This window comes from Natrix helvetica, assembly GCF_964273705.1.
Source record: "Natrix helvetica genome assembly, chromosome: 4".
In the NCBI taxonomy this organism is placed as follows: Eukaryota; Metazoa; Chordata; class Lepidosauria; order Squamata; family Natricidae; genus Natrix; species Natrix helvetica.
In genome coordinates this window covers 23,080,998-23,108,953 of record NC_138550.1, presented here as the reverse complement: position 1 = coordinate 23,108,953, position 27,956 = coordinate 23,080,998, and the positions used below count along the sequence as shown (strand labels likewise).

Here is a 27,956-nt window from a genome sequence, read left to right as displayed (position 1 = left end):
GGTGGATGGTGAATGGCCCTTCCCATAGGGAATAAAAGAGGAGCAAAAGGGGAGGGGTATTTGCAGGAGACAATTAGTTCATTCCTGCATTCTTGACAAGTATTGTGGTGTCTGAAAGCTTGGCCACTCTCCAAGCCTGTTAAAGGTTGGTAATTGTGAACTTTCTTGAAAGACTATGGGGCTGGGACTTTGCTGGAGAGGAATTCACTGTAAATTAAATAAAAGGGGTTTATCGGGATAAGGACTCGGCTTCGTGCTGCTGGGGAAGCCTAGGTCAGAACAGAAGGTCATAAATGTGGGAACTTATAAAGTTACTTTTTCATCACTGCGGTAACTGTGAATGGTCACCAAATGAGATCTACCTTTTCAGAATTACAGGGTACTGATTATTTTCAATAAGTGCTTACTCCCTGCTTATTATTTTCATAGTAAGTAGACAGACATTGAATCAGGTAAATTCATGAGGGGTTGCATGAGGGGCTGAGGACATCTGGATCACCATGACAGAACAATTGACTCCAAGAGAAATTCATTAGTTCTTAATAAAATGGGTCCTTGATTTACAATCCGATTGGGACTGGATTTTTCATCCTAAATTGTTAGGGTTGTAAGTTGAGGGCCCTACATAACCAGACTCCATTTCACGACATTTTCTGTGGCAGATTTTCAGTGAATCACCACAGTTGTTTTGCAAATTCACAATTGTAAATGCAAAACCATTTTTTCAAATGGGCTTTTTTTTCCCGCCAGAAACTGGCAATGAACATTGCAAATTACAGTCATGTGACCACCGGATTCTGCAACTAGTCCTAAAGGCGAGTCAGTTGCCAAGCACTTAAAATTCTGCCACATGACCGCAGGGGTGAGTGTGACACATTTTATGATGGCCAAAAGTGCCTTCTGAGCCATAAAGCACCAATTCTGGATCCACTTTAATTTTGAATGGGCATTAAGCAACCAGTTGCAAATCAAGGATTTTCAGTAAAGGTAGTTAAGGGGGGGAAATTCTCAGTTCAGTAGTTCATAGTTCACAAAATGAATACCATAAAAATGCTAATAGCAGACCTGTTAAGATTATTTTTTCAACCCACATTTCTCCATAATGTCCTACCAACTCCCTGTTTCCCACAGTTTATTACATCTCCTTTACTATGTGCCTATTGTTCGTGTCACCACACTGACAACACGTAAAGCCCCTCGTAGAGGAAAAGCAATAGCAGGGCACCCAATCACTGCAGTGTGATATTCCTTTTTATGCAGAGCCTCTAGGTCAGGGGTCAGCAATCAGTGGCTCTGGAGCCGCATGTGGCTCTTTCATCCCTCTGCTGCAGCTCTCTGTTGCTCAAAATATACGTCACAACCGCCAAAGTGCGACAACCCGCTGGCACATGATTTATTGAGCTTTTCAACCCCCGGTAGGCCACCATAGTTAAATCCAAGAAAAGTTTCGGAAGAAAACAGAATGTTTAATTCAACTGCATACACTAGTTTTGTTGCCGCTCAGGAAATACTCAGGCACGGGACGGGTTTTGTGGCCCCCGGTGTTTTCTTTTCTGTGGGAAACAGGTCCAAATGGCTCTTTGAGTGTTTAAGGTTGCTGACTCCTGCTCTAGATCCACTAACCTGTCTTTTGTGGCATACTTATGAAAGAGAGAGGGGGGGGGGAGAGGGAAGGCAGCTTACTCTTTTAATTCTGTTCTTTCTATGCATTACTGAGGAGCTGCAGCCACTTAATTAGTTTCAGAGCTCCAGGGATTGGTCACATAGCATATATACCAGGGGTGTCCAAACTTGGCAACTTTAAGACCCCAGAGCTGGCTGGGGAATTCTGGGAGTTGAAGTCCACAAGTTTTAAAGTTGCCAAGTTTGGACACCCCTGATATATACAGACTCGTTTCAAGAATGTCTATCAAATTCCTGAATTTTATTACAACTATGATCTGAAAATGGAGAATTCGGGCAACATTCCTTCATGATCTCATTTATATGCATTCACATTTCAAAGCAGTAAACCTTCATTGAGCAATCTAGTCCATTATTTATGCACAGCTGTAACAGAACTATGCTAATCTTTCAAAGTTGGAGCTTAAAATAATCAAAAGGTTCTTCAATTTCTCTGATAAGAGAAACCTCTGAACTGAAGGATTTTATGAAATTTCTGTAATAATTCAAAATATCTCCCAAAATGTAGTTTTATGGTAAAACTAACTGGGAGTTTCTTTAAACACTCCATTAACAAATCTCCAGAAGACTTTTATTTTCAAAATGCAGGTAAGAAAGCACACATTTAAGAGGAAAGGTAAGGAAATAGTCTGAAATACAGAACAGCTTTGGTTTTTACAACCATTCCTATGTCAGAAACATCGTTAAAATGCAGTATAAGCTATTTATCCTAAAGCATAATGGATAAATTATGTTTATTTATTTTTTAAAAAAACTGTTTTGATTTACCTTCTGTCGTCTCTTCTCTTTTCTCTTATGCTCTGTATCTTGTAACATTTTCTCTTTCCAGAGGTCAAAGAAGTAAGAAGGATCAGTATAAAATTTTAAGCCATCTTTTTTATCATCTCTGTAAAAAAAGTGGAACAAAACGTTAATTTAAAATGGCCATTGCTGCTCATGATCCACTCAGTATGCTTCTGCAGATTTCACATAAAGTTAGTGACATAGCACATAAATATTTATTCTGGGACATGGATCACTATTTCCTCTCCATAAAAAAAGGTTAATTTCCAATGGAAAAGATCCCAGAATATCTCTGGAGAGCTCTTCCAGGCATAGCATAGAAATTACTGGGCATACTTCATATTTGTCTAATGAACTCCATCACGGTCCTTCATTGTTTCCAGAGCGGCTCCATGGGCCATATCTAAGCACCCCACGGGCCTTGAATTTGATCCCCTGCTCTAAGTGGTTAATAAGAGCCCAAGGTTTTCTGTTACTCATCAGGGAAACTTAAGCAGATTTCAAGTGTTTCTTTATCTGAGTATATGAAGTTCAATTATGTTGATATTCATTATTCAGTACAAATATTGACGTACTACATGTATTTTGCATGGTGTATGAGAACATGTTTTTCTCCTGAAAAAAAAACCAATACATGAAAATAAGAAGGAAAACTTCATACCCAGCTGTATCAGATTTATCCATTGCAAATTATAATACCTGTATGATGTAAGAATATTCAGTGGAGGTGGTTTGTCACTCTGATTGTAAATATCTGCTATAGGATTGGGAATGCTGCTCTTTGAAACAACCTGTTGATCCTGTATTGTAGAACTTTTGAATGCTTTCTTCATATTAATATCTTGCAATGAAACTGTTAAAAAGAAAGGAGAAATAACCACATGAGAGACTGAGAGTAGCTTGCAATATGCAAGTGAAATGACGGAATAAAAGCAAATAAAAAAAAGAGTGACATCTCATTTTGTATGTACAACATGAATTGTGTGCTCCACATTTGAGACTAGATTGTGAACAAACACAATCTGTTCTAATCAAGACTAAAACACAAAGTTATTCAGATAACTTTGTTTATCATTAGTTATTGCTTATATTGCTTACATTACATATTCTTTTATATGTATATTCCTATCGTTATCTTTTTCTTTCTCTTTGACAATTCTTGTAAAAACAAAAGAAAAGACAATATAGTAATTTTATTAGTCTCACTGATTTTGACATGTTTCAGGACTTAATGCGTTTCATAGGAACAGTCATAATAGGGTAGCTGATTTCTTGAATATTAATGTTACCGTATTTATTCGAGTTTTAACGCGCAAAATTTTATACCCAAAAAAGAAGTCAAAGTTTGAGTGCGCGTTATAAACGAGGGCTGGGCTGGGGTGGCAGTGGCGAATTGTAAATTGTAAATTTTCGGACTGCAGCCTCGATCCCGGCCTCAGGCGCCGCCGCGCCATGCTCAATAGTCGCAACTCAGCTGCCTGCCGCCTTTCCCCTCCTTTGTCTCCCCGCCGCTGCTGCCGCCGTTTAAACCAAGGAATCGTCGCTTGTTCTACCTACAGAAGGTCCAGCATAGAAGCAAAGCCGAAAGAGATCCTTGCGAGGCTCTGCAGGCTTCCTCGGAGTAAGGAAGGCAACAGCTCCCCTCACCCCCCAGAAAGCAGCTGGGCTCGTCGCGATGAAAAAGGCAGCCCTGATGCCGAGGAGAGCCTTGCAAGGAGGCGGAAAGGAAAAGCCCGAAAAGGCACCAAAAGAAGCGGGGGGAGCTTCGCCCGCCTGGTGGGCAGCCATCGAGGCGTTTTCAAAGGCGGCGCCTGGGAGAGATGAGGCGGCGCTCCGGCGGTCCTGTTGCCAGCGTTCGGCGGCAGCAGCGGCGCTCCGACTATTGCCGCCGCTGCTGCCGCCGAATGCTGGCAACAGGTGCGCACAGGCTGCCCACCAGGCTGCCCACCAGGCGGCAATAGTCATTACTATTACAATGCTTGGTGTGAAACAAAATTTTATACCGATTTTTAATCGAAAATTAGGGGGTGCGCGTTATACACGTGTGCGTGTTATACTCGAATAAATACGGTACTTTTTTAACAGCAATATTTCCTTATTAACATTCAATGAAGTAATCAGAAATAGTGTTTTTCACATTAAAGTAGAAACATTCTAGCAAAACACTGCCTATGGATTGGACAAAATGGCCTAAATGATTATTCCAGTTCTGAGACCTCTCTCTCATAGAATCTAGTTAAAAGAACATTAAGACATATTCTATAAGAAAGGTCTCAAATTTGCAACGTCACGTGATGTATCGAGACTTTTTTCCACTTTTCTAAACCGGGCGTGGGCGTGGCCAGTGTGTGATCCATCCGGCCCATAGGCCGCAAGTTTGACAGTCTAGAAAATTTTTAGATGAGAACTGGTGAGAGATGCTTATTGGTTGTGCCATGGAATGGTCTTAAGTCAACTTGGAAAGATCCTCCTCAAGCAATATAATAAGTAGATTGCAAAAAGAATCAGGGAGAGAAATTATTTATCAAAAATCATTAAAAGGTTTTATTACATTGATGAATTTGTTGCTGCTATCTCACATACAAACATGCATCTTTTTCTGAAGCAGATAGTATTTTAAGAGATCAATTACACCATTAAAAGTAATAATTGCGGTATAGATAACTATGTCTTTTTGTCAATATCACTTTTGACACAATACTTGCATGAAACTGCCTACCTTCTTCCACAGTTGAATCCAATTGAGTAACCTTGACAGACAGACAGTCAATTCTGTCTTGAAGAGAATTTGCCCTGATGTAAAAGTTGTTGGCTTCGTTAAACAACTCACCAAATATGTCTTCAGCATGTTTGCCTATAGAGAAAAGATAGGATCATGTTCCCCAGATTAGAAATAAATGTTTTTATTTATTATTTACTGACAAAGATTTTATAATGCTAATTTATACAACCCTGTGTCATTCTGACATTTTAAAATAATATTATAAGAAGTCTTCAAGATATCATTGTTTTTACTGAAATCCTTATGGCTTTTTGGAAACAATTCTATTCATTGATCATCAATTAACCTTTAACTTGACTAATGACTACTGCTTAAAAATACAGTTGAACTTCCATAATAACATAGCAATTTATAACATCTCTGAATGGCCAGGATAGCTAAAAGTTCCCAGAATGACATGAAGAAGCAGACAGCTATGAAGCCAGAATAGATATACCCAAGCAAAAATTGTTATATTTTTCCTGGTATTCCTAGCTTCATCTATGAAAACTAGACATTTAAAATATGGAATTATAGTAGAGGTGGGTTGCTCCTGGTTCATCCCATTGCATGCAGGTTGCAAACTGGTAGTAAAACTGGCAGCAACCCACCCCTGAATTATAGGGTACAATAGCCCAATACATGAAGTTTAGGCAGATTAGAATCCACCTCACTTCCTTTGTCCCTTTCACAGCACATGTGCTTGGTGCTCCCCTTCCAAAACTCAAGATAAACCTCATATTCTTCAGTTTTCCATATAAAAATAGGAAGAAAAAATAGCATTGAAAACAACTCAGGGAACTTACTTAAGCTGCTTAGCTGACGTATGATAGCAGCAAGGGTACTATTGGTTACACATTCCAATTCGCTAGTAATTCCTTCAGGTAAAGCTCCTTGGCATAGGTGCCGAGGTTCAATGTTCCTTTTGATTAATGGCATGTTTCAATGTCTATAAAAAGAAAGAAGAAAACATTATTTTCATCCTCCTCCAACATAAAAGCAAGATGTAGTGTAGAAGGAAAAATGGGCCCATGTCTTACAGAGAATGTTCTGGCTAACTACCTCAGGAAGATTACCCAGGAAAATCATTTTTGTTGTTTTTCTCGTGGCACCAATTTATTGGAATGCCTTCTCTCTCCAAATAATCGCATTGACCTTGCTCTAGTTCAGGCATCTACTAAAAATATTCCTATTCTGCTTTACCACTTGAGATATCTGCCACATATTGCTGGCAGATTCATCACCACTGTTACAATTTATTGTATTCAAGTGTACTTTTAATACTGTGCACTGCATGGCAGGAAACATACTAGTATATTTAATTAAACAAATCTTAACGAATTTGCTTTGTAGCTTTCTATATATTATTGAAGAGGAAGTAACTATTCTTTCTTCGATCATTTGTGAATTTGCAAGTCAATATTATATCCTTGAACAAAACATTTGTATAGGAAGCCCTTAAAAAGAGAGCTGAATAAATGTGTTCATCAAAAACATAAAAAATTCCTAATGTACCTCTGGCTTGACATTTTAGATCAGGACACATTGTGAGCAAAGAGCTTAAGGGGTTTAGAAAACTAGGGCTCAAACTGCTTCTCATTTTCTAACATCTGTAGTAAGAATAAAGTGTAAATAGCAAGAAGACAAGAAGCGGATGACATTTGGTGCTGAGCAGGAAATGACTCCTCAGGATCTTTTTATTGGCAGCCAGGCTCCTCTTGAAAAAAAGCAGCGGGAATGGGAATGACTTAACGGGAGCTACTTGTGACCTTACTTGCCAGTTTCCCCATTAATTTTCCTTATGGGAAGCCAGCAGGAAAGGTTCAAATGATGATCATGTGGCCTCAGGATGATGCAACTGTCATCAATGTGAACCAGTTGCCAAGCACCCAAACCATGATCACCAAAAGTTCTGAAGTGGTCAGAACTTTGAGAATTGGTCATAACCATCACTCATTCAGCACCTGTAACTTCAGTCTCTGAACAAGTGATCATCAACCAAGGACTACCTGTAGATTTATTCTCCATGGTGCCTGAAAGCAGGACAAGAACCAATGGTGGAAGCTTTAGAGCAGGGGTGCTCAAACTATGGCCCGCGGGCCGGATACAGTCCACCAATGCAAAGTATCAGGCCCCTGGAGTTGTGGAATTCAGCCCAGCCCCACCCTGCCCTCACTGTCTGCCTTATCTTCCAGTGAGCATCCACTCTAGCTGCACTTCTGGTTAGTTATTTCACCGGTTGAGCTGCATTTCTGATCACAGTGCTGCCGCCGAAGGTAAGGCTGAAGGGTGCAGGGGAGGGCCAGCTAACTGAGGGATGATCTTGCCAGTGTAGCTACATGATCCAGGGCCGGTGGGTGAGTAGGGGAGGGGTGCTGCTGGCTTGAAAAGCAGCTGCCAGGAGGAGGAGCCAACGTCCCTACGAGACGGACATGCGATCTCAATGCTCTGAGATCGCTGCCGAAACATTTATCGCTGGGTAGTCCAATCGGACCTAAACCGTCCCACAGAGACAGCAAACGGGAAGAATACGTCCTGCTGATCTCAGGGACACTGCAAAGTCCCCGATCGACCCAGGAGAAGTTCTTCTAGCTGGCAATAAAAGCAGCCCCTAGTCTGATGAAGTTGGGATGGCTCCGAATGGAAGGAAATGGAAAGAGAAAGTGTTTACAGCTGGTGAGGAATTTTTACCGTTTTAAAAGAGACTGCCTATAAAAAACTTAAAATTAATTTAAATCTGAGAACAGAAGAAATAAGCAGTGAAATTAAGCTTTGAATGGTTTTGGTCAGTGTGTTATCTTGCTCTTAAATGCTATTTTTATGGATGGAATTTATGCAAGCCTTTTAAAACGAATGGATTAAGTTTTCTTCTTCTATCTTTTTTATTATTTTTTTGCAACCTATGGACTAAAATTCTCCTTTCTCATTACTACGTGTGTTTTCCTCTTTTTTCCTCTATTTTACTCAAGAATTTGATTTTTATTTTTTTAACTTGGAATATAAAAAAAGAAAAGAAAAGGAAACAAAGAGAATTCTAACAACAGAGGGAAAGTTAGAGCTGCTGCTCGGACGCTGGAGGCTTGTGTATTGGGAACAAAGCACTTTCCCTTTCCTCACTGAACAGTCTGGCTTGGCAATTCAAAGTCTCACAGTTTGCTTATAGAGAGTGATAAGAACCAAAGGACAAATTGTTTACACAGGTGTCCTTTTGAACTATATCTCTAACCAGAGAAAGTGAAAAGAAGATTCTACTGTGAATTTATGTTTAACCTTGTAAAAATCCTTCAAGCCAGAGCAGCAGTATTTGTCAGCTGGAAATTATGGCACAACTTCAACAGCAGAAAGAAGCTTTAAGTTTGCAAAATATAATGTTTGAAATTCAGAAATTATCAAACATATTTGAGAGGACGGAGAAGAAGTTGGAAAATCTAGAGCATCTAACAGTAAAATATGATGGAGATGTTTATCAAGTGGAAAAAGTGGAAGTTAGAGTCCTAAAAACCGAAAAGAAAAATAACCACAAAGAAATCAAATCCGCTGATATCTATAGTGATTGGTTTGTGTCTGGAAATGGAAAGAGTGGAATACGGAAAGAGGAATTAAATGGAGGGGAACTCTACCCCAGATGGCAAGATACAGAAGAAGAAAAAACAAAAGAATTTATGGATTTAAAGAGAGAAATTTTATTAGCAACATCATTGATAATGCCACTGACAATTAAATATAAGCTGATTAAGGAAACAGAAGGGCATCGAAATTATATGAGAGACTCAATAAGCTATGAGTTGCAAAGATGAGTCCATACATATTTGATTAAGGAGATGATTAGAGGACTGATACCACAAATGGCATAATACATGAGATTGTTTTGCTACTGGAAAGATACAGGTTGATAGGTGAAAATGTATAATCTAAAACTTAAATTTAGTGAAATTTAGTGACAATAGATATGGTTTAAATAATCAACCGATAATGATAATAATGTATACATATATATTGGTATGACAAGTAGTAATTGGATATGAATATTGAATGGTACCTATGAAAGGAAGATTAGATTTTTTTTTGGTTATATATAAAGGTTAATAAAAAAGAATTAAGTTGAATTTAGCTAAGTTTTGATTATTGGGGGGGGGATGCTATGATAATGGATAGAGTTAAATGAAAGAGGGATAATGATAACAATGTATATATATGTATGAGTACAACATAAGGAAATTGGATGTAAATTGTAAACAGTGATTTGGAAAGGAGGATTAGAAATTGTTATTACTAAATATTATTGATGTTTAGTCAGAATAGGCCATAAGGATATAGTGTTATTGGAGGATACTAGAAATAACAAATGAAATGCCAGTATGTGGTCAGGTTTTAAATCTTGGTACATTTTATGATGAAGGATGTTTAAACTATTATAGTCAAATGAAAATGGAGGTATGATGATGGTAATATGTATAAAAATATCTGATTTAAAATACTTGACTTAATACAAATTTTGTGATGACAGTGGAAGAGACGCACGAAAGCTTTTTGTAACCAACTGATACACTTTCTACAGTATGTAAAGAAGGAGGATTCTGTGTGTTGTGTTTGTTTTGAAAATTTAAAATAAAAAAACTTTTAATTAAAAAAGAAAAGAAAAGCAGCTGCCAGCTTGTAAAGTAGTGCTTTAGAAGTCTTTAAAAACAGCCTTTTAGGATGTTTTTCAAAGCCATGTGATCCAAGGTCAGTGGGTGAGTAGGGGAGGGGCAAGTACAGGAAGGACAAAGGCAAAATGTACTGCTAAATTGGCCATGCCCACCCAGTCACATGCCCACCTAGTCACACCCTCTCCAGCCGGTCCACCCCCCCCCCCAGCAGTCTGAGGGACCATGAATTGGCTCCCTGTTTAAAAAGTTTGAGGCTTTAGAAAGAGTTCTAAATTTGAAGTAAGGAGGAATTTCTGACTGTGAGCTCCTAAGCAATGGAATAACCAACCTCTTTCTTGGAAGCATGAATTTCCATTACTGGAGATTTCAAACAAAGTCTGGGCAATCATTTCTTTGGATTGCTCTGACTATTCCTGTCCTGGGCAAAATCTTGGGCTAGAAGTTCTGTAAGTTCCTTCCAGTCCTATAAGTTTATGTTCTCAGAAACATCTAGCTCTTATTGTGTCTCCACAAACGTCTGCCTCATTTAGAAACCTTTTGTGTTGTAGCAAGCAAAACATAATCTCAGCATGTTTATCACAAGTTCTTAACTTTGGACGTTCTGATATAAATATAAATAATGCTAATATAAATGGTTGCATAATTATAGGCTCAATAGACATAATCCCCTCTAAGATAAAACAAAAAGTTGGACCATAAGAAAGGCTGAGCGCCAAAGTATTGAGGCCTTTGAACTATGGTGCTGGAGAAGACTCCTGCGAGTCCCTTGGACTGCAAGGATATCAAACCTGTCAGTCCTAGAGGAGATCAACCCTGACTGCTCTTTAGAAGGCCAGATCCTGAAGATGAAACTCAAATATTTTGGCCACCTAATGAGAAGGAAGGACTCATTGGAGAAGAGCCTAATGCTGGGAAAGATTGAGGGCAAACAAAGAAGGAGACGGCAGAGAATGAGGTGGCTGGATGGAGTCACCAAAGCAGTCGGTGTGAGCTTAAATGGACTCCAGAGGATGATAGAGGGCAGGAAGGCCTGGAGGAACGTTGTCCATAGGGTCGCGATGGGTCAGACATGACTTCGCAACTAACAACAACAGAGACAAAACATCTTCATGTTATCATTGGTTTTGATTTGGATGCTACAAGCCAGATGTTAACCTTGAAACTCTTTAAGAAACAGCTCCCATGAGCACAATCACTTGGGAATTTTGAACAAAGAAAGGTAAAAGGAAAAGGGGTTGTAATACCTCTGTTCCTAAGTTAATATCTCCAAGGTATTTTATTTTCCCCATACCTCACCAACAGAAAATTCCTATGTGGCACGTTTACATCTCACAGGATTTTTACATGCAAATACCTTTGTTTCAAAATGAGCCTGGAGGAAGGGAGGGGATGAAGCAAAAAATGAAGCGTATGTAGTAGTAATTGTCATGTTTTGATTTTTAGTTACAGAAATCAGTACCAGAAATAACATATATACACATACATGTATACAAACTATACTTCTATATTACTCTACTCCAATTTCAGTTCAGTAGTGACCATAATCTTTGGAATGTAGTAGTAAATGACTATTCCAGAATGTTTCCACAATAAAAATAAGTAATTCTGATAAATTGCCCCCTGGCATATTACAGGTAATCCTTAATTTATGACTTAATTTCCTGCATTCAGACACCATGGAGAATAGTTTGTCCATGGCTTATGACTACAATTGAGTCCAAACTTTCTGTTGCTAAGTAAGACAATTGTTAAATGAGTTTTTCTACATTTTACATTACGTTGTTAGTAACACAGTTAAAGTGAATTTGGTTTCAATTATTGGCTCTACCAGAAGAGCCAATAATTGATTTTGGCAGTTCGATGGCAAGACGAATTGATGTAAATATTTAATAATACAATACGATGTTGACCATGCAATAGTGTACATGTGGTTGTATGTTATGAAAATGGAAAAATAAAAAACTTTAAACTAAAAATAAAAGTGAATTTGGTTTCCCCACTGACTTTGCTTATCAGGTTTCAAAAGGTGATCACATGACCCCAGGACTCTGCAACTGTTCAAATAAATATGAACCAGTTTCCAAGCATTCAAATTTTGATCAAGTGACCATGGGGCTACTGCAAGTGTTCTGTGAAAAACTGGCATAAGTCACTTTTTTCAGTGTCGTTCTAACGTCAAATGGTCACTAAATGAATGGTTATAAATCAAGGACTACCTGTATTCTGTCCAGCTAAGGATTTCTAGCTTTTCTCACAAAACCTCTCCTTTCAGCACAACACTGAGCACAAGAAACAAAAGAAGCATCTGTAGTGAATACTTATTAACCATAAGTGTGGAGTTAGAATTTATTATCCCAAATACTGGCTTATCTTCATATAAATTATTTAAAGTACCCAGATACTCAACTTAGCTATATGCAAAGCAAATTTCTATCTCCCTCTTAATTCCTTAACCAGCAAGATTTTTTCCCTTAGGGTTTTATGCATTATCTTAATTGCCAAATGTAGCAAGGTTTTGCTGATTACATTTGATCACATTTGTTCTTTGTGTATCATTCCTTTCTGCTTTTTAAGATTTCCAGTGTTGGCTTTCAGTGGTGAGATCCTTATGAGTGATACTTATCAAGGTCTACAAAATACTATCTACCTGAGGGGGGGGGGGGGAAGTAAATCACAGCATTGACCTTGCAGCAAAATTACTTCTTACCCACCAGGGACTGATAATATAACAAGTAATTCTGCTACTTCTTAGTCATTAGCACAACTGTTAATAGTTTGTACCATAATGAGTAAGGAAAGATGTAGCGCAATTACAAACTCGAGAGGATGCTCCCTGCTGCTTCTTGTATGAATGACTGCTATCAGTATGTCTCCTTCCTTTCAGAAGTAGTGCCTGATGACATGCTTTTCCAAAATCAAAGTAATCAGCTCCTTTGAAAACAGGCAATTCCCCTGCTAATGATTCTAAAAGCCAACATTTGCAAATGGGTGGGAAACATTGCTCCAATTCATAATTCCAAGAGTTCTGTAAAAAAAAATAATGCTGTCATCACAACTGATATTCTGAATTCAATTCTCCCAAGGCCAGAAATTTGGGGATATGGGAAGATAGCTAGGACTGTGGTGGGATTCAGCCAGTTCGCACCCATTCGGGAAAACCAGTTGTTAACTTTCTAAGCACTTCGGAGAAATATCATTTCCCGCCACCCCCCCCCCTTTACAGGGCTAATCCTGTAAGGAAGGCAGGAACGAAACCTTCTGGTGTTGTTTCTAGCCTAATCTTTATTGCTCTGCTCACAGAAACTGCCTCTCCGGTTAACCCTTATTACATTGCAACAGCTAAGGCAAAGCGCCCATCGACCTGAGTGATGTTGTGTTGGCCACACCCACCCAATCACATGACCATTGAGCCCTGCCTACCCAGCTGGTCATTAGGGCAGAGAACCAGTTGTTAAATCATTTGAATCCCACCACTGGCTGTGATCAAGGATTTGGTTGCACCCCCACACAAAACTGGGTGTAATCCAAGCTCTGGATGCCAGTGTGGTCATTCTGTTGGAACAGCCAGGTCACAAAGTGAGCCAAAATGAAAATAAACATTCTGATGCAGGTTTCCCATGCTTTCCATCGTATGATTATCTTTCAAATGTTATAATTTTATTGCTCCTATGGATAGGAGTTAGCCATTAGATGAGAGACTAGAAAAGTATATTGTCTTTTCACAACAATGGTTAAGAAGATTTTAGCTTTCTTCCTCGTAACCTAGCTGATATTCTATGTAACTCTGCCACAGCCTTGCAGGTAAGCCTATTAGGTAGCAAGCACTATGACACAATAATTTTGTAATTCAATTTGAACTGAACGAGCTTCCTGGATGAGAAGCAAAATGTTATCAAAGGGGGGGGGGGGGGAGAAACCAAGTTGCATTTTGGAAAAAGTACCTTTGGATCACCCCTGAGCTGGATGATTAAGAATCTCCCTAAATATTGCACAATGTTTATTTAAAAGGGGGAGGGGACTTAAGTCTGCATGATATTTCATATCAGAATAGAGACATCTGATAAGATCTGACTATCTACTTTTATTGTAGTTGTGGGGGAGAAAAAAAAACAGCCCAGCACATTAAAACATTACAGAGATGCAAAAGAAAGAACAAAGCTATGGGTAAAAACAAAACAAGCAACAAACTACCCATCACCCATTTACATATTACGTAAGAGCAGACATCTAAAACATGCACTTTGGAAGGATAACAGAGGTAGCAATTCTGTTATTTATGGGAGACCAAAATAAATAAATAAATACAAGCAGCTTTTTCATGTTCCCTGGTCCCTTTGTTTGAATTGAAGCCATGCGAATAATCCTTACAAGGAGCAATACAAGAGATCATACCGATGACCTCAACCGCATCCCCTATAGCAGTGATGAACCTTTGTGGCACCAAGTGTCCAAACTGGAATGTGCACATGCCGGAGTGCCAGAAACCCGAAGAACAGCTGGCTGGCATGTGCATGCCTGTTTTTTGGTTGATTTGGGGGGGCGTTTTTGGTTTGAAAAATGGCCTGCTTTGGGGGCATTTTTGAGCCATTTTCAGGTTATTTTTCAGGGCGTTTTTAGGCCGCTTTCTGGGCCATTTTCCGGTGCTCTGGGGCCCACAAAGACCAGCTGGCTGGCGCATTGGAAACTAGAAGATCAGCTGGCAACAGTCCGCGTGCCCACAAAGAGGGCTCTGCCTGCCACCTCTGGCACGTGTGTCATAGGTTCGCCATCACGGCCCTAGAGGGATGGCACTAGTGGAGAATTTTTTAGAATCTGAATGAGGGCATGACATCAAGCCAATCTAAAGCTTTCCCAATGGGATTGGATAGAATAGTATCTGGATTCCTGTTTTTTTTCCATCTTGTGTCCATGATTTTATTCTGTTTATATTGTGGTTTTATTGAGTGTGAGGGATCCTCAGTGTTCTCTGAGCTTGGTTGTTTTCTTGCAGACGTTTCATTTACGTACCAAATTAGGTAATATCATCAGTGTTAGATGTTGCCTAGTTTGGGTAATAAAACATCTGCAAGGACCCCTCATTTCAAACCCGAGCTACAAATATTCTCCTTTATTGGTTTATTGGGTGTGCATTTATTTATATTTGATGATTTTAATGTTTTTATGTTGTAAGCCACCTAGAGCTGCTTTGGAATGAAATGGGCACAAAATAAATTGGAATAACAACAACAACAACAACAACAACAACAATAATAATAATAATAATAATAATAATAATAATAATAATAATATCTCTCCCTTCCAATAAGAAACTTCAATATTAGGGCCAAGCTGAGGTTTCTGACCTTCAGTGGGCCTCTTCTTTGTTTAAAAAACATGTTGCATGTATCCTAAACAAAGTTACTGGCTAGAAATACCCAGGATTAATATCCTATTTTAAAGATTTCCACCATAAAGCAATAAACTGTCTTGAAGAACACTAGGATTAATTTATACCAGTAATTAAAATAGTCTCAGGTCTTAATTGTAAACATACGGTATCTGGTTCCAACTTAGATATTACATTTCATACAAAATATTGCAAAGTCTCTTGAAAATCTAGACCAGCAGTCCCAAAACTTCCTAGCTTTATGGATCGGGGGGGGGGGGGGAATGGTTCTTTACGAGCAGCAGTTGCACACACAGTTCCATTTGCACAAGTGATGGGCACTCACACACTTGAACAGGAGTTGCTAATGCATTTATTTGGCTCTTTTATTGATCAAATTCATTTGGAATGTAATTGGATTCCAATTAAAAATGTAATTGGAAAAATTACTGCTAAGTATTTGGCTACTGCATTTTAATAGTTATTTATTTGAGAAATAGGGCATTGGTACTTACCTGATACGCCTCTTCTCATAGTGGGGAGGAGTATCCAGGATGGGTTGACCTTGTCCTCTCTTGATTGGACTGAGTCAGATAAGCTCTTTTAGCCATGTCTTGGTTATCAGGCTCCACCCATTTATCGGTGAAGAACTCTATCCGACTCGCTGTGTCATCCACTCTAGACTTTATTTTAGTTTCAAACCTTTATTTATTACTTCAACAGAACAGTTCAACAAACAACATAACAATTTCGCAACATACCCATATCAGGGAGGGGCTGGATACTCCTCCCCCACTATGAGAAGAGGCGTATCAGGTAAGTACCAACGCCCTTTCTCCATAGTGAGGGGAGGATTATCCAGGATGGGATGTACCAAAGCCTACATGTCCCTAGGGAGGGTTACACATTTGAGTATATGCCCAAACTTATGCCTGGTGAGGTGTGTCCCCTGCCCTGTGAACAGCCTGCAACACCCTACATCCGAATGAGGCTTCCGCAGAAGCAAAGGAGTCCAACTTGTAATTCCTCATGAATGGTGAGGGGGGAGACCCAATGGCTGATCTCAGATAGTGAGGCCTGCATGGCCCAGGCCGCCGAAGTTGCCGCGCTTCATGTAGAATACGCTGTTATAGAGCTCTGTGTTTGCAGACCCCGTGACTGATAGGCAGAAGCAATACAGGTTCTTAACCACCTGCCTATCGTGGTGGAAGTCACCTTGTTCCCCAGGCAGGGACCGGCTGGAAGGAAACAAAGAGGGCTTTCTTATAGCCTGGTTCTTCTGAGGTAAATCCTCAGAGCCCTCCTCACGTCCAAGGTGTGCCACTTCCTCTCTAATGGGTGAGAAGGGTCCGGGCAGAAATTGGGCAATATCACCTCCTGCGAGCGATGAAAGCAAGAACGCACCTTGGGTATGAAGGAGGGGTCCAACCTTAGCACTACCCTGTCCTGGTGGAACATGCAGAGATCTTCCCTAGTAGACAGAGCCTACAGCTCTCTCTCGCCTGCTGCTGCCTCCCGCAGCTCTTTCTGAGCCTCTCCGGCTCTCACCTTGTTCTCTGGTGATTGCTGCCAGCGCGGGCGCTCCGGGGTGTTTTAAAACGCCATGGTTCATCACTCGACCCCTGAGGAGGCCTCTGCGGAGCTCGCTTGCCTGTCTTTGGTGAGAGTCCTCACTTAGTGCCCTGGGTCTCGCTCTGTGACCTGGGCTGCGTGCTGCCTTAGCAGTTGCTGCGCGGGCTTTCTACCCCCGTTGGGGTTTCCTCAGCCTCTAGTGATTGATCAGGCAGCGTGGAGGCAATTTCAATCGCTTTTGCAGCAATGTAAAATTTTTCCTTTAAGTTTCTTCAGGATCTCAGGATGAACGCAGCCGTCCGTTGATGGACTGAGTCGATAACTGGGTGGAGCCTGGTGACCAAGGCGTGGCTAAAAGAGCTTATCTGACTCAGTCCAATCAAGAGAGGACAAGGTCAACTTTTACTATAAGGAAGTTTGATATTTAATAGCAATAGCACTTAGACTTACAGTGCTTTCCAGCCTTCTCTAAGCGGTTTACAGAGTCATCATATTGCCTCCAACAATTTGGTTCCTCATTCTATTGACCTTGGAAGGCTGAGTTAACCTTGAGCCCAAGGTCTATTGACCTTGGAAGGCTGAGTTAACCTTGAGCCTGGTGAGATTTGAACTGCCAAATTGCAGGCAGCCAGCAGGCAGCAGAAGGAGCCTGCAGTACAGCTCTCTAAGCACTGCGCCATCACAGCTCATTAATATAATATACCCCCAGATACCAGCTGGTGAGAAGAACATATACCACTGGTTTATGCAGCAGTTTTGGCCATACAACTTCTGCGAGTCTTAACATTGTCTAACAGTAACATTGCTTACATAACATCTGGTCATCATCTGATGGTCAAACCACAAACTTTAGTGAACTCACACACAATCATTTTGCCACGACTTTTTTTTTTTTTTTACAGAAGATGGCTTCACTGCAGAATATAATGGGTTTTGCCGGCAGAGATAACCACAATCAAGTGAAATAAAGATAACCTAACCGCTAATGCACTGAATCTGCAAATCCTGATACAGAATCAATATTGTCAGCTCCCGGGAGAAACAAGGCATATTCTGGTTTACTGAAAGTAAGTAGGAAGCTTATAGAGAAGACATGCCCCACATGCCTGTAATTCTTTTTCCAACTACGGTTCTTCCAGAATCTCACTGGCAAGAATATATTAATTTACTAAGAAGTAAAGATTCAGGTTACATGAATACCATTAACTGACATATTTCCTGACATATATCCTCAACAATAATTACATAGGTCTTGCTCATTTTCTTACTGCCTTTCTATGACCTGGCAAACTGGTCAGTCTCTTTACTGATAACAACAAGACCTTGTAATTGGCTGTTTATCAAACTATATCCTGATTTTTCATCAGTAGGGAAGAATTATACTTAACTGTGTCAGACAATTATCAAACCATTTTCAGGCAGGGTTGTTGAAAACGTGATTAAGCTTTAACCATAGACTTTCTTTACTGAGACAGATTATTTGGATCCTTTCCAAGTAGGATTCGTGTATGGAATAGAAATTGTATCACTCACATGTGGATAACCTGTGATAGTAACTGATCAGGAATGGCACATACTTTCTTAGTGGCATTTGGTATCAACAATCATGGTTTCCTAATAGTTATCAGAAAAGGTTAAGTATTGAAGATCCATTGGCCAGTACTGGACTGCGGCCCCTTGGGAACCAGACCACATAAGCGGTAGACAAGCGTGCAAAGTTCCATTTGTGCAAACAGGGGGCGCACACATGAAATCATCCCTTCTTCCCGCCACCGTTGATCCATGGAGCCAAAAGATTGGGGACCATTGCTATAGTGGTTCAACTTCTTTCTGGTGTTATGGAAAGATAAACCTCTGGATACCGTAAAGTGGTATCCTTTAACAACAGGATTAACATCAAAAAAGGACTCTAGAAATAAATACTGGAATCAAAAGAACTACCAACTCAAATGATCAGGTAGTAAATGATAGCCTAATCAAGGAACTACAAAGGAGAAAACATCCTTGACGGGGCAAACCACTATATATAAACAAAGAGCAAACTCTACTCCCTTTTAGCACTGAAGTTATTACTTAGTCTATAAGCAAACAACCAACTTCAGATGGCACAAAGGACTCCATAAAGTGGTATACTCTAAAGCTTGGCCTTCCCCCTCTCAAGGATCAGACTAGTGGGAAACGTTATCCATTGTTTCGGATACATTTGCCCTTTTCCATTCTTGTCCAGTTACCTAAAGTAGCTCAGTGGTTAGAATGCAGTATTGCAGTCTAACTCTGCCCACATCTGAAGTTCAATCCTGACAGGCTCAAGTTTGATTCAGCCTTCCACCTTTCCAAGGTCAGTAAAATGAGGATCCAGAGTAATATGTTGACATTGTAAAGTGCTCAGAAAGTGCTATAAAGTGGTATATAAGTAAGACAGTGCAATTGCTATTACCTCTTCCCTATATCTCATTTGGATAGTTTTTCCTCAGCCTTTCTTTCCTTCCTCTATGCAACTATCTTCATGTTTATGCTAGAAAGAAGAATGTGTGATTGTGTGGTTTGCACTTGTGACAATGTTTTTTATATGTATATGAGTAACTTATTTTTATTAATAATAATTAATTTAAAATTAATTTTAATCATTAATTCAATTAATACACATTTATTAATTCAATTAATACATTTATTAATTCAATTAATACACATTTATTTTTTGTCATTCTCTTACCCTTTGGAGCGTATGGGAATACATGTGTATGAATTTACCAGGTACAGTACATACATATACACACACACAGTTCGTGAAATGCAGTCTTTATGATTATTTTCAGCTGATAATAGAACAAATTAACGAGTTTGGGGAGTTGAGCATTGCACAGGATTTTTGAATTTTTAATTTGTTTCTGTTCTACTTTTTCTTTAAGCAAGGATAACGTGGCAAGATGGGCAAAAAACAAATTTAATAAACAAATAAAAACTTGAAAGCCTTTTTTGTGAATACAACGCTTTCTAATACTAACGATTAACAATTAAGCAGAAACCAACAATAGTTAACAACTATGTTATACAACATATTCCTCATAAGTGCCTCACTTCTGTAATTACCACTACACTGTACAATCAATAGTGCAGAATTAAAATGTGTCAATTTGGGAATAACAAAATTCATTAAAGTGCCAAAGGTTAAGATAACTTATTAGTTGTGACTGAGGAAGCATCAGAACATTTGTGTCAGCAGACTAAAATGTACAGTAAACATCTCATTCTTTTATGATGAAAAAACACCAGAGCTAAGGAAGGATGTTTTTTAGAACTAAAGCAGTATATTTCTGTGACTAAGTTCAATAACAAGGCAACTTATAAAAATTAAATAAGTTACTTTGGATTCACAAAGGTGCTTTTTCTTAAGAAAGTGAAGTTGTCTCTTGAAAAAGCACCTTTGGGACAATGACCTGGATGACTGAGAATCTCCATAGACATTTGCTTTCGGTTCCCTTTTCTGCTATTGATAACAGGGATATTGGTGATTCATATTAGCAGAACAGATAACCGAACACATAGCGAAAGCAATACTGAAAGGGCTGATCTGTATGCATCCCATGATTAAGAGAAATTGTGAAGCTAATGTGTAGCCAAATATGCACAAAGGCTATTCAGCAGTGTGAACAATTTGTCCAAGTACTTTCAAATTAGTTATGTAAAAGACCAAACACTAACTCAAGTAGCTCTGAATAGAAGCTTCCTCCAAATGAAGAAAAGACACCTGTGTAACTTCATTTATCTGATATCAACAATATACAAACACACATGCACAAAATAAAGAACGTTTTTTTCCACAAAGCGTCTTCATGGTTTTACCCAACCTAGTACCCACTTCAACTAAATATAAAAATAAAATGCTTTGAATAATATGAAATTGCAAATTCTTGATATTTTGGATTAGATAGAATGCATAAAGCTGCTGTGTGAGATCATTGGCCAGTTTAGGTTTGGTATAATCTGCGGAGTTCCCTGATAGATAGGTGGGTGAATATGTTGAAGGCCTAGCTCAGCGATGGCGAACCTTTTTTCGCTCGCGTGCCACAAGTGGGGGGGAGCGCAGGGGGGTCGTGTGTGGGCGTGCCGCACCCATAATGCGACGCGCGACCCCCCAGTGCGCATGCGTGCACAATGCGCGACACCCCCCCCATTTTTACATGCTTTTTTCGCCCTCCCCAGGCTCCAGAGGCTTTATAGGAGCCTGGGGAGGGCGAAAAGAGCCTCCCCCGCCCCCCAGAGGCCCTCCGGAGGCTTCAGGGACCGTCCGGAGGCTTCCCTGATGCCTTCGGAGCGCTTAAAACCACTCTCCGAGCAAACCTCGGAGGGTCGTTTTAAGCACTCCGAAGGCATCAGGGAAGCCTCCAGACGGTCCCTGAAGCCTTCGGAATGCTTAAAACGACCCTCCAAGCAACCCGGAAGTCACGTCCGGTTTGCTCGGAGGGTCGTTTTAAGCGCTCCAAAGGCTTCAGTGAAGCCTCCGGATGGTCCCTGAAGCCTCCAGGGGAGGGGGCCTCGCGTGCCCTGGCAAATGGCTCCGTGTGCCAGTTGTGGCAAGCGTGCCATAGGTTCGCCATCACTGGCCTAGCTGATTGCTGGTATCATGAGGCAACTTGGGCCTGTGACAAAATCATCCCCCTGAGTGGCTCATCTCTATAATCCAATTCCAGATGGTTCCTTGGATTCTAGGAAATAAAGCAATGGAAACAACACCTAGAGTGTCAGTGGATCAGCAAGGTAATCAGATTAAGATAGTTGGAAAGGACCTTGCAGGTCATCTAGTCCAATCCCCTGCCCAAGCAGGAGATCCTACATCTGCCTCTACCTAGAACCTCCTGATTGTGAGGCAAGAGCTCCCCCTCTAGGCTGAACACAAGTATGGGCCCATGGTCAGGCTTACTCTGTGGCAATAAGAGGAAAATACTGATTGCTTCTCGTATTGGTGTCTTGTCGTTCAGGTGGTCATGTTTCAAATGGTCAATTTTCTATTAGAGAAAAATCACACTAAAGAGTCGTGTCCAGTCAGGATGATTAATTATTCACCGAGGGATGCTGCAGACATTTCAAAGGAAGTGTTGGTAGTCAGATCTCCTCCTTAAAAGAGCCTCTCTGGATCTGGAGGTACTAAAAAACTACTGGCTAGTCTCCTTCCATTGCTTTTGATTGTTGGGATAGAGAGAACTACAAAGCGCTTGGTTTAGCTGGATCCTATCACATTGTGTTCAGGTCTGGAGAAGGAATAGAGGTGGCATTTGCTGCCTTTGCTCTTTGTCCACCAAGAAGTTTTAGACTTCTCAGGCCTCTTTAGTATCATTAATTTTGGTATCCTTCTGGACACTCTGCAAGAGTTGGAGCACTGAGTGGCAATTTCCTTTCTTAACAGATGGTTCTAGTTAGCCATGATAAGGCAAGAGAAATCTGAAGCAATGATTATTCCTTGTAGGGTAACACATACAGTAGATGAGTTTTCTCTCCTCTCCTATTTAATATTTAAATGACGAAACTGGGAACGGTCATCATGAGGTTGAAATCAGTATAATCAATATACAGATATTGACAATATCCAATTTTACATAGATATCCTTGCCACAGAGGGTCTATGGAGGCTTGAAGAAATGTTATGATTTAAATTTTGAATTGAAATCATATTTTTGGAGTATAAGACGCACCTTTTTTCCTCAAAAAAGAGACTGAAAATCTGGGTGCGTCTTATACATCGAATACAGCATTTTTTTTTACTCCTGAAGCCCCGCTCCTTCACAAAAATGGCCGTGCATACCCTTATGGAGGCTTTCAGAGAGCTCCTGGGGGCTGGGAGGACAGAAGTGAGCAAAAAACAGGCGGTTTTTTGCCCCCAGCAGTCCTCTATAAGCCTCCATAAGGCTATACATGCATTTTTTGTCAAAAAATGGGCCCGTTTTCGCAAAAAAAACCAGGCCGTTTTTTGCTCCATTTCTCCCCCCCCCCCCGGAGCACTCTGCAAGCCCCCCCCCCAGGCTATTCATGCCTTTTATTTTTTAAAAAACAGGCCAGTTTTCATGAAAAATGGGCCGTTTTGGGGAGGTTTGCAGAGTGCAAAAAAAATTTTCCCCCCCTTTCTGAAAGCTCTTTAGTTAGAATGATTGATGAGAATTACATTGATCAAGTGCTGTGCTAGCAGAAACAAAGTCTTAGGTGCTGCAGGTTGTCAGCGATTTCCTTCTCCAGCATATGGATAAATACACCTGGAAACATCTACCCACCTACCTACTCTCTCTCTCTCCCTACCTACCTACTGTATTTCTCTCCCTCTCCCTCTATCTACCTACCTACCTACTCTCTCTCTCTCCCTACCTACCTACTGTATTTATCTCTCCCTCTCTAGCCCTCTATCTACCTACCTACCTACTCTCTCTCTCCCTACATACTGTATTTCTCTCTATATATATATCCATCTACCTACCTACCTACTCTCTCTCTCCCTACCTACTGTATTTCTCTCTCTCCATCTACCTACCTACCTACCTACTCTCTCTCTCTCCCTACCTACCTGCTGTATTTCTCTCTCTATCCCTCTATCTACCTACCTAACTCACTCTCTCTCCCTACCTACATACTGCATTTCTGTCTCTCTCCCTCTCTCTACCTACCTACTTTTTTTAAAATTTGCCTCTTCAAAACCTTGGTGCGTCTTATACTCCGGAGCATCTTATACTCTGAAAAATACGGTAAATCTTGAGTCAAGGCGCAGTTAATGACTGTAGCCACGAAAGGTATTTAAAGAGGGTCTTTAAATAAATTTAGTTTTATTAATTTTATTCTGTTTTCTCTGGTTTGACATTTTAGTTCTATACTTTTACTGTATATTTTTTTGGTGTGTTTTACCATATAAACCGCTAAGAAACCTTTGGGATTGATGGTCTATAAATGTGATAAATAAATATTCTTCGAATGTCATAATAACCATGTGAAAAAATGGCAGATTTTCTTTTAAAGCCCTGGGTTTTCATAGTTAAGTTTAACTACTGGTATGTAAGTTTAACTATTAAATTCATAACTGTTTATGAATTAAAGTATTAATATCTGTCTGTCCCAGAATAAAGAATATCATATTCAGGTGAAAATACTTTCTGGATGTCTTGAATCTTCCTGATATGCTCATTACCAAACTTGAATCTGTTTTTCTTTGAGATCACAATACCATTTGTTGAAAATTTTCCCTATAACAAAGCTGCTAGATACATTGTTGACATACATGTGGTGTGCCTTGGAAAATGTACTCAGTCAATCTATAGCACTCAAGAACTGCATTATCCATCATTCTGTGAGGCCAGCTATTAATGCTTCTGATTCTAATCACCAAACCTATCCATTTTGCAGTTTTTATTATATGTTAATTTAAAAATATGTCATCAAAATTCTAACTACAGAAGACTTGAATAATCTACACCGTGAATACTCAATGTCTCAAAAGTGTACTTAAGCCATTAGTCGTATTTTAACTGTAGAAACAGGCTGCTACTTTAGGTGTGTGCATGTGTAGAATATATATTATCCCAGCTGCAGTGCCTAGATGTAGTGATGGCAAATGACAGCAACATCAGAAAGAGGGAATATGAGAAGCTGGAGAAGTACAAGGGCCTGAAGGAGGAACTAGAGATGATGTAGAAAGTAAAAGCTAAAGTGGTCCCCAGGGGTGGTAGGAGCACTTGGGGCTGTGACTAAGCTTAGAGAGTAGTCCAACAGATCCCAGGAACATCATCAAAGAGTTGTGCATGTATGTGTGTGTGTGTCTCTCTCCCTAGAGTGGTGACATCTGTGAGGCAGCCAGTAGAAATAAGTGATGAAATTCTAGTGATTCAGTGCTGAACAAGAGGCAAGATAATAGCTCACTTTGAATACCTTAACTATGTGTTGAGCAGCTCATTGCTCAGAATCCAAACTAAGATGAAAACAGTTTGTTTTCATTTTCTGGCCACTCAGCAATTGCATTCATGTCTTTCTCTCTTAGTTTCTCTACTTTTCCACAATTCTTTGGATGACAAACAGTAATTATAATTCTGACTTGTTTAATTTGGGCATCACCTGAAATCAGTTTCCACAAACAAGGAGTTGCAAACAACTTTATGCTTTCCAGTTGTAACCTTGCCAACTTATACAAAACAGAGTTTATCGGTTCTGACACTATACCACAACTTATGGTTAAAAGTTTTCTAATTCTTATTAGGCATTTCTAAATTAAACTGGAAAGGTTAATCAAAATAAAACATTCTGTTTTTAGTCACAACTATAGACAGAATGCACTGTGACTGTCCAGTCTCATAATCATAACCATGCACTGTACCCTGCACAGCCGTGTTCTGGAATAACTAGAGTTATATCTATTACTAGGCAATTTAGAACTGATTGTTGTTGTACTAATATTCTTTTTCCCACAGTGTTTTAACTTTTCATCAGTAGCCATTCCTAATTTATGTCTTTTAACGTTTTAAAATGAAATTTACATTCTACAATAATTTATTTTAGCACCGGGCAGCTAACTTTTCCCATTCCAATTCACAAATTAAACCTACCTACTAAAGATACCATCATCTCATCCATTAAATAAGCATTACAAGGAGTTACCCTAAAGAGACATAAAAATCCAAAGTATGTGTGGTTTTGTTTACAGCTTAGGGTAGGTAGAGAAAACTAGTTTCAACAATTTAGGGTCCCCATCTTCTACACACAGTATATCACACAAGTGAGTACAGTACACACACCCCTCACATTTTGTTGCCAGCAGTTTAGACATTAATGGCTGTGTGGTGCATTATTTTGAGGGGACAGGCACATTTACGCTATTATACAAGCTGTATACTCACTACTTTACCTTGTAGCCAAGTGTCATTTTTTCAGTGTTGTTACATGCAAAGATGCACTTAAATGTTTTACAAAACGCAAGGGGTGTACTCACTTCTGTGATATACTGCAGCTATCAAACTTTTTCCCAATACAATTTACTTCCCTTTGAAACGCAATCCGACCAAGTCAAACGCTTCCCCGCTTTTTAGCGCCTCCAACGTATTGAAAAAGCAAGCGTCGATTTACCTCTTTCCCGTACTAGAGATTTACAAAAGCTGGAGAAGTCCAGCCGAGAGTTATTTGCCCTGTTTAACTCAAAACGTTTTGTAGAGGAAAAAAAAAGCTCCAGGATGGGGTTTGGGACGGCCATAAAGAAAATGCTAATTCTTCCCACTAGTTGCAGAACGGGGAGGCAAGCCCGCATACCGGGCCACATAAAGCCCTGGGATGTGGGGTGGGGGATGTAGTAGTCTTGAACGCATGGGAAAGCCGAGGCCACTTTGGTCCCGGGGCGGAGTCTCGTGTCCCGTCCCCCCCTCCTCTCCTGTCCCGTCGCCACACTTTTTTGTCTTGAAAAGCGCGGAGAGAGCCACAACTCTCTTTCCACGAGTTGCGATGCGCCCTTTTCCCCAAGCGGATCACAAGATCGACGGCAGGAAAAACCCCGATCGGGGGGGAAAAGATCGATGACGCCAAAGCGCTTCACTCTGCGCCCGACAAGGCGGCTTTGGACCAGCGCTTTTGATTATTATCCCTCTGGGTTTCAATTCGCGAAGGGCTGGGCTGTGGGGGGGGGGGATATATAGGAACCGAGGAATCCCCCCTCCATGTCGCTTCCCTTCTGAGAGGGAGGGGGCCAAATAACGGGACACGGTCTCTCTCACACACACACACCCGTTTGCCTCAACTCTCCGCAATTCCAAACTCACAGAAAGGAGATTATGGAGGGGGCATAGACACTCGCCACTTGGGATTAAAAGCCCCTTACCGCACACCTCGCCTCTCTCCCGAGAATAACGCTGTTTTTAAGCGAAGAAGACACGGCATTTGTTCCCAAAATAGGTTTCAGGGCTTTCTCCTCCCTTCCACACGCTTTCCCCCCCCCCTCTCTCCCCTCCACCACACCGCCGACCCCCCCTCCCCGGACTTACCTCGCGCCACATTCCATCTGCTCGGTCGGTCCAGCGCGCGCATGCACGACCGCGCGCAACCGCTAGCCGCGCTTGCAGCCAGCCAGCCTGTCTGTCCTTGGCGAGGATTAGGGGAGTAGAAAGCCGCTCGGCTGGGCTCGCCAGCCAGGCAATTCCCCGTCCTCCCTCTCGTCCACCACCCCCCGCTTCCTCCCCTCGCGCTCCCGAGTGTACGAGAAATTAGCCCCGCCCAAAAGGAGGCGGGCGCAAATTAAAAAAAAACCATCCTCATCCTCATCATTAATAATAATGCTACGGCCGGAGGAGTTTGGGTGGAGGTTGGGATCTGTCTGTCCGAGCCGCAGAACTGATTGGCTGTAGCGGTAAGGACCCAAGGAGAACCATCTTTCCTGGGAAGATTTAAGGAATAATAACAATAATAATAATAACATGCACGGTGGGTTTGACCAATCCTCATCTCCCTTGGTAGCCCTTTTAACTACGAAGTTGAAGTTTGCCCCTCCTCCGGAACAAAACAGAACAGAACAATGCCAGTGCTCTCACAAAGCGAACTGTTTTGTTGGAAGCCTTTTGAGTTTGGAGAGGATCAAGCGGGATTTTGAAAGGCTGGGAGGACCCGCTGCTGAGGGTGGGGGGGGGGCAGACGAATGTCTTTCGTAAAATAGTGCGAAAATCTGTTAATTGGTGGGAAGAATGAACAATTTTGTGATCCAAATATTGCTTTTAACTACTTTACTTCAGATATGTACAGTTTCTTATTGCCTCCTCTTTGTGTTTGTATTTTCTATTTATTGATGTGTTTTTATTTGACTGTACACCGCCCCGAGTCCCTTTGGGGAGAGGGGGCGGTATAAAAAAATCTAAATAAAGTAAAGTAAAGTAAAGTTTCTCCGTCACCTGTCCTGTTTTCCATGGTCTTTTCTAGTCCACGCTCCTGCCTTCCTCCCTAACAATTTTTGCCTTCTTCCCCCAACCTATTGGCGCACGCCAACAGCTTCCATCATCATTCCTTCAACAGTAACTTTATTAATAAAGTTATTTAAAAATGGGCGCACCCTCCTGTATTCATTCGAACAAAACATGAGAACTGCTTATACTCGGTGTGTTTTGCATGAAGGATAATTAATAGCAGGAACTTCTTTTGTGTG

The 27,956-nt window shown here is 40.6% G+C and overlaps 1 protein-coding gene across 6 annotated transcripts in view; it reads right to left on the bottom strand.

Annotated features, from left to right (window-relative positions):
- The window catches only part of WASF3 (WASP family member 3), a 37,922-nt gene extending 10,954 nt beyond the window's left edge, over positions 1-26,968 (bottom strand). Inside the window, exons 1-5 of one of the 6 annotated variants that reach the window (XM_081952641.1) lie at positions 26,809-26,968; positions 6,034-6,176; positions 5,186-5,320; positions 3,166-3,319; positions 2,452-2,569 (exon numbers count right to left, since the gene is read on the bottom strand). In XM_081952641.1, the coding sequence (XP_081808767.1) occupies positions 2,452-2,569; positions 3,166-3,319; positions 5,186-5,320; positions 6,034-6,166 (540 nt within the window). In that variant the 5' untranslated portion in view covers positions 6,167-6,176; positions 26,809-26,968. Of the gene's footprint in view, positions 1-2,451; positions 2,570-3,165; positions 3,320-5,185; positions 5,321-6,033; positions 6,177-11,120; positions 11,141-25,677; positions 25,700-25,769; positions 25,879-25,903; positions 26,237-26,645; positions 26,751-26,808 lie in introns of those variants that run through there. The other 5 variants (XM_081952643.1, XM_081952642.1, XM_081952644.1 and 2 more) reach the window with 5 other exon arrangements.
- Between the last annotated feature and the right edge of the window lie 988 nt (positions 26,969-27,956).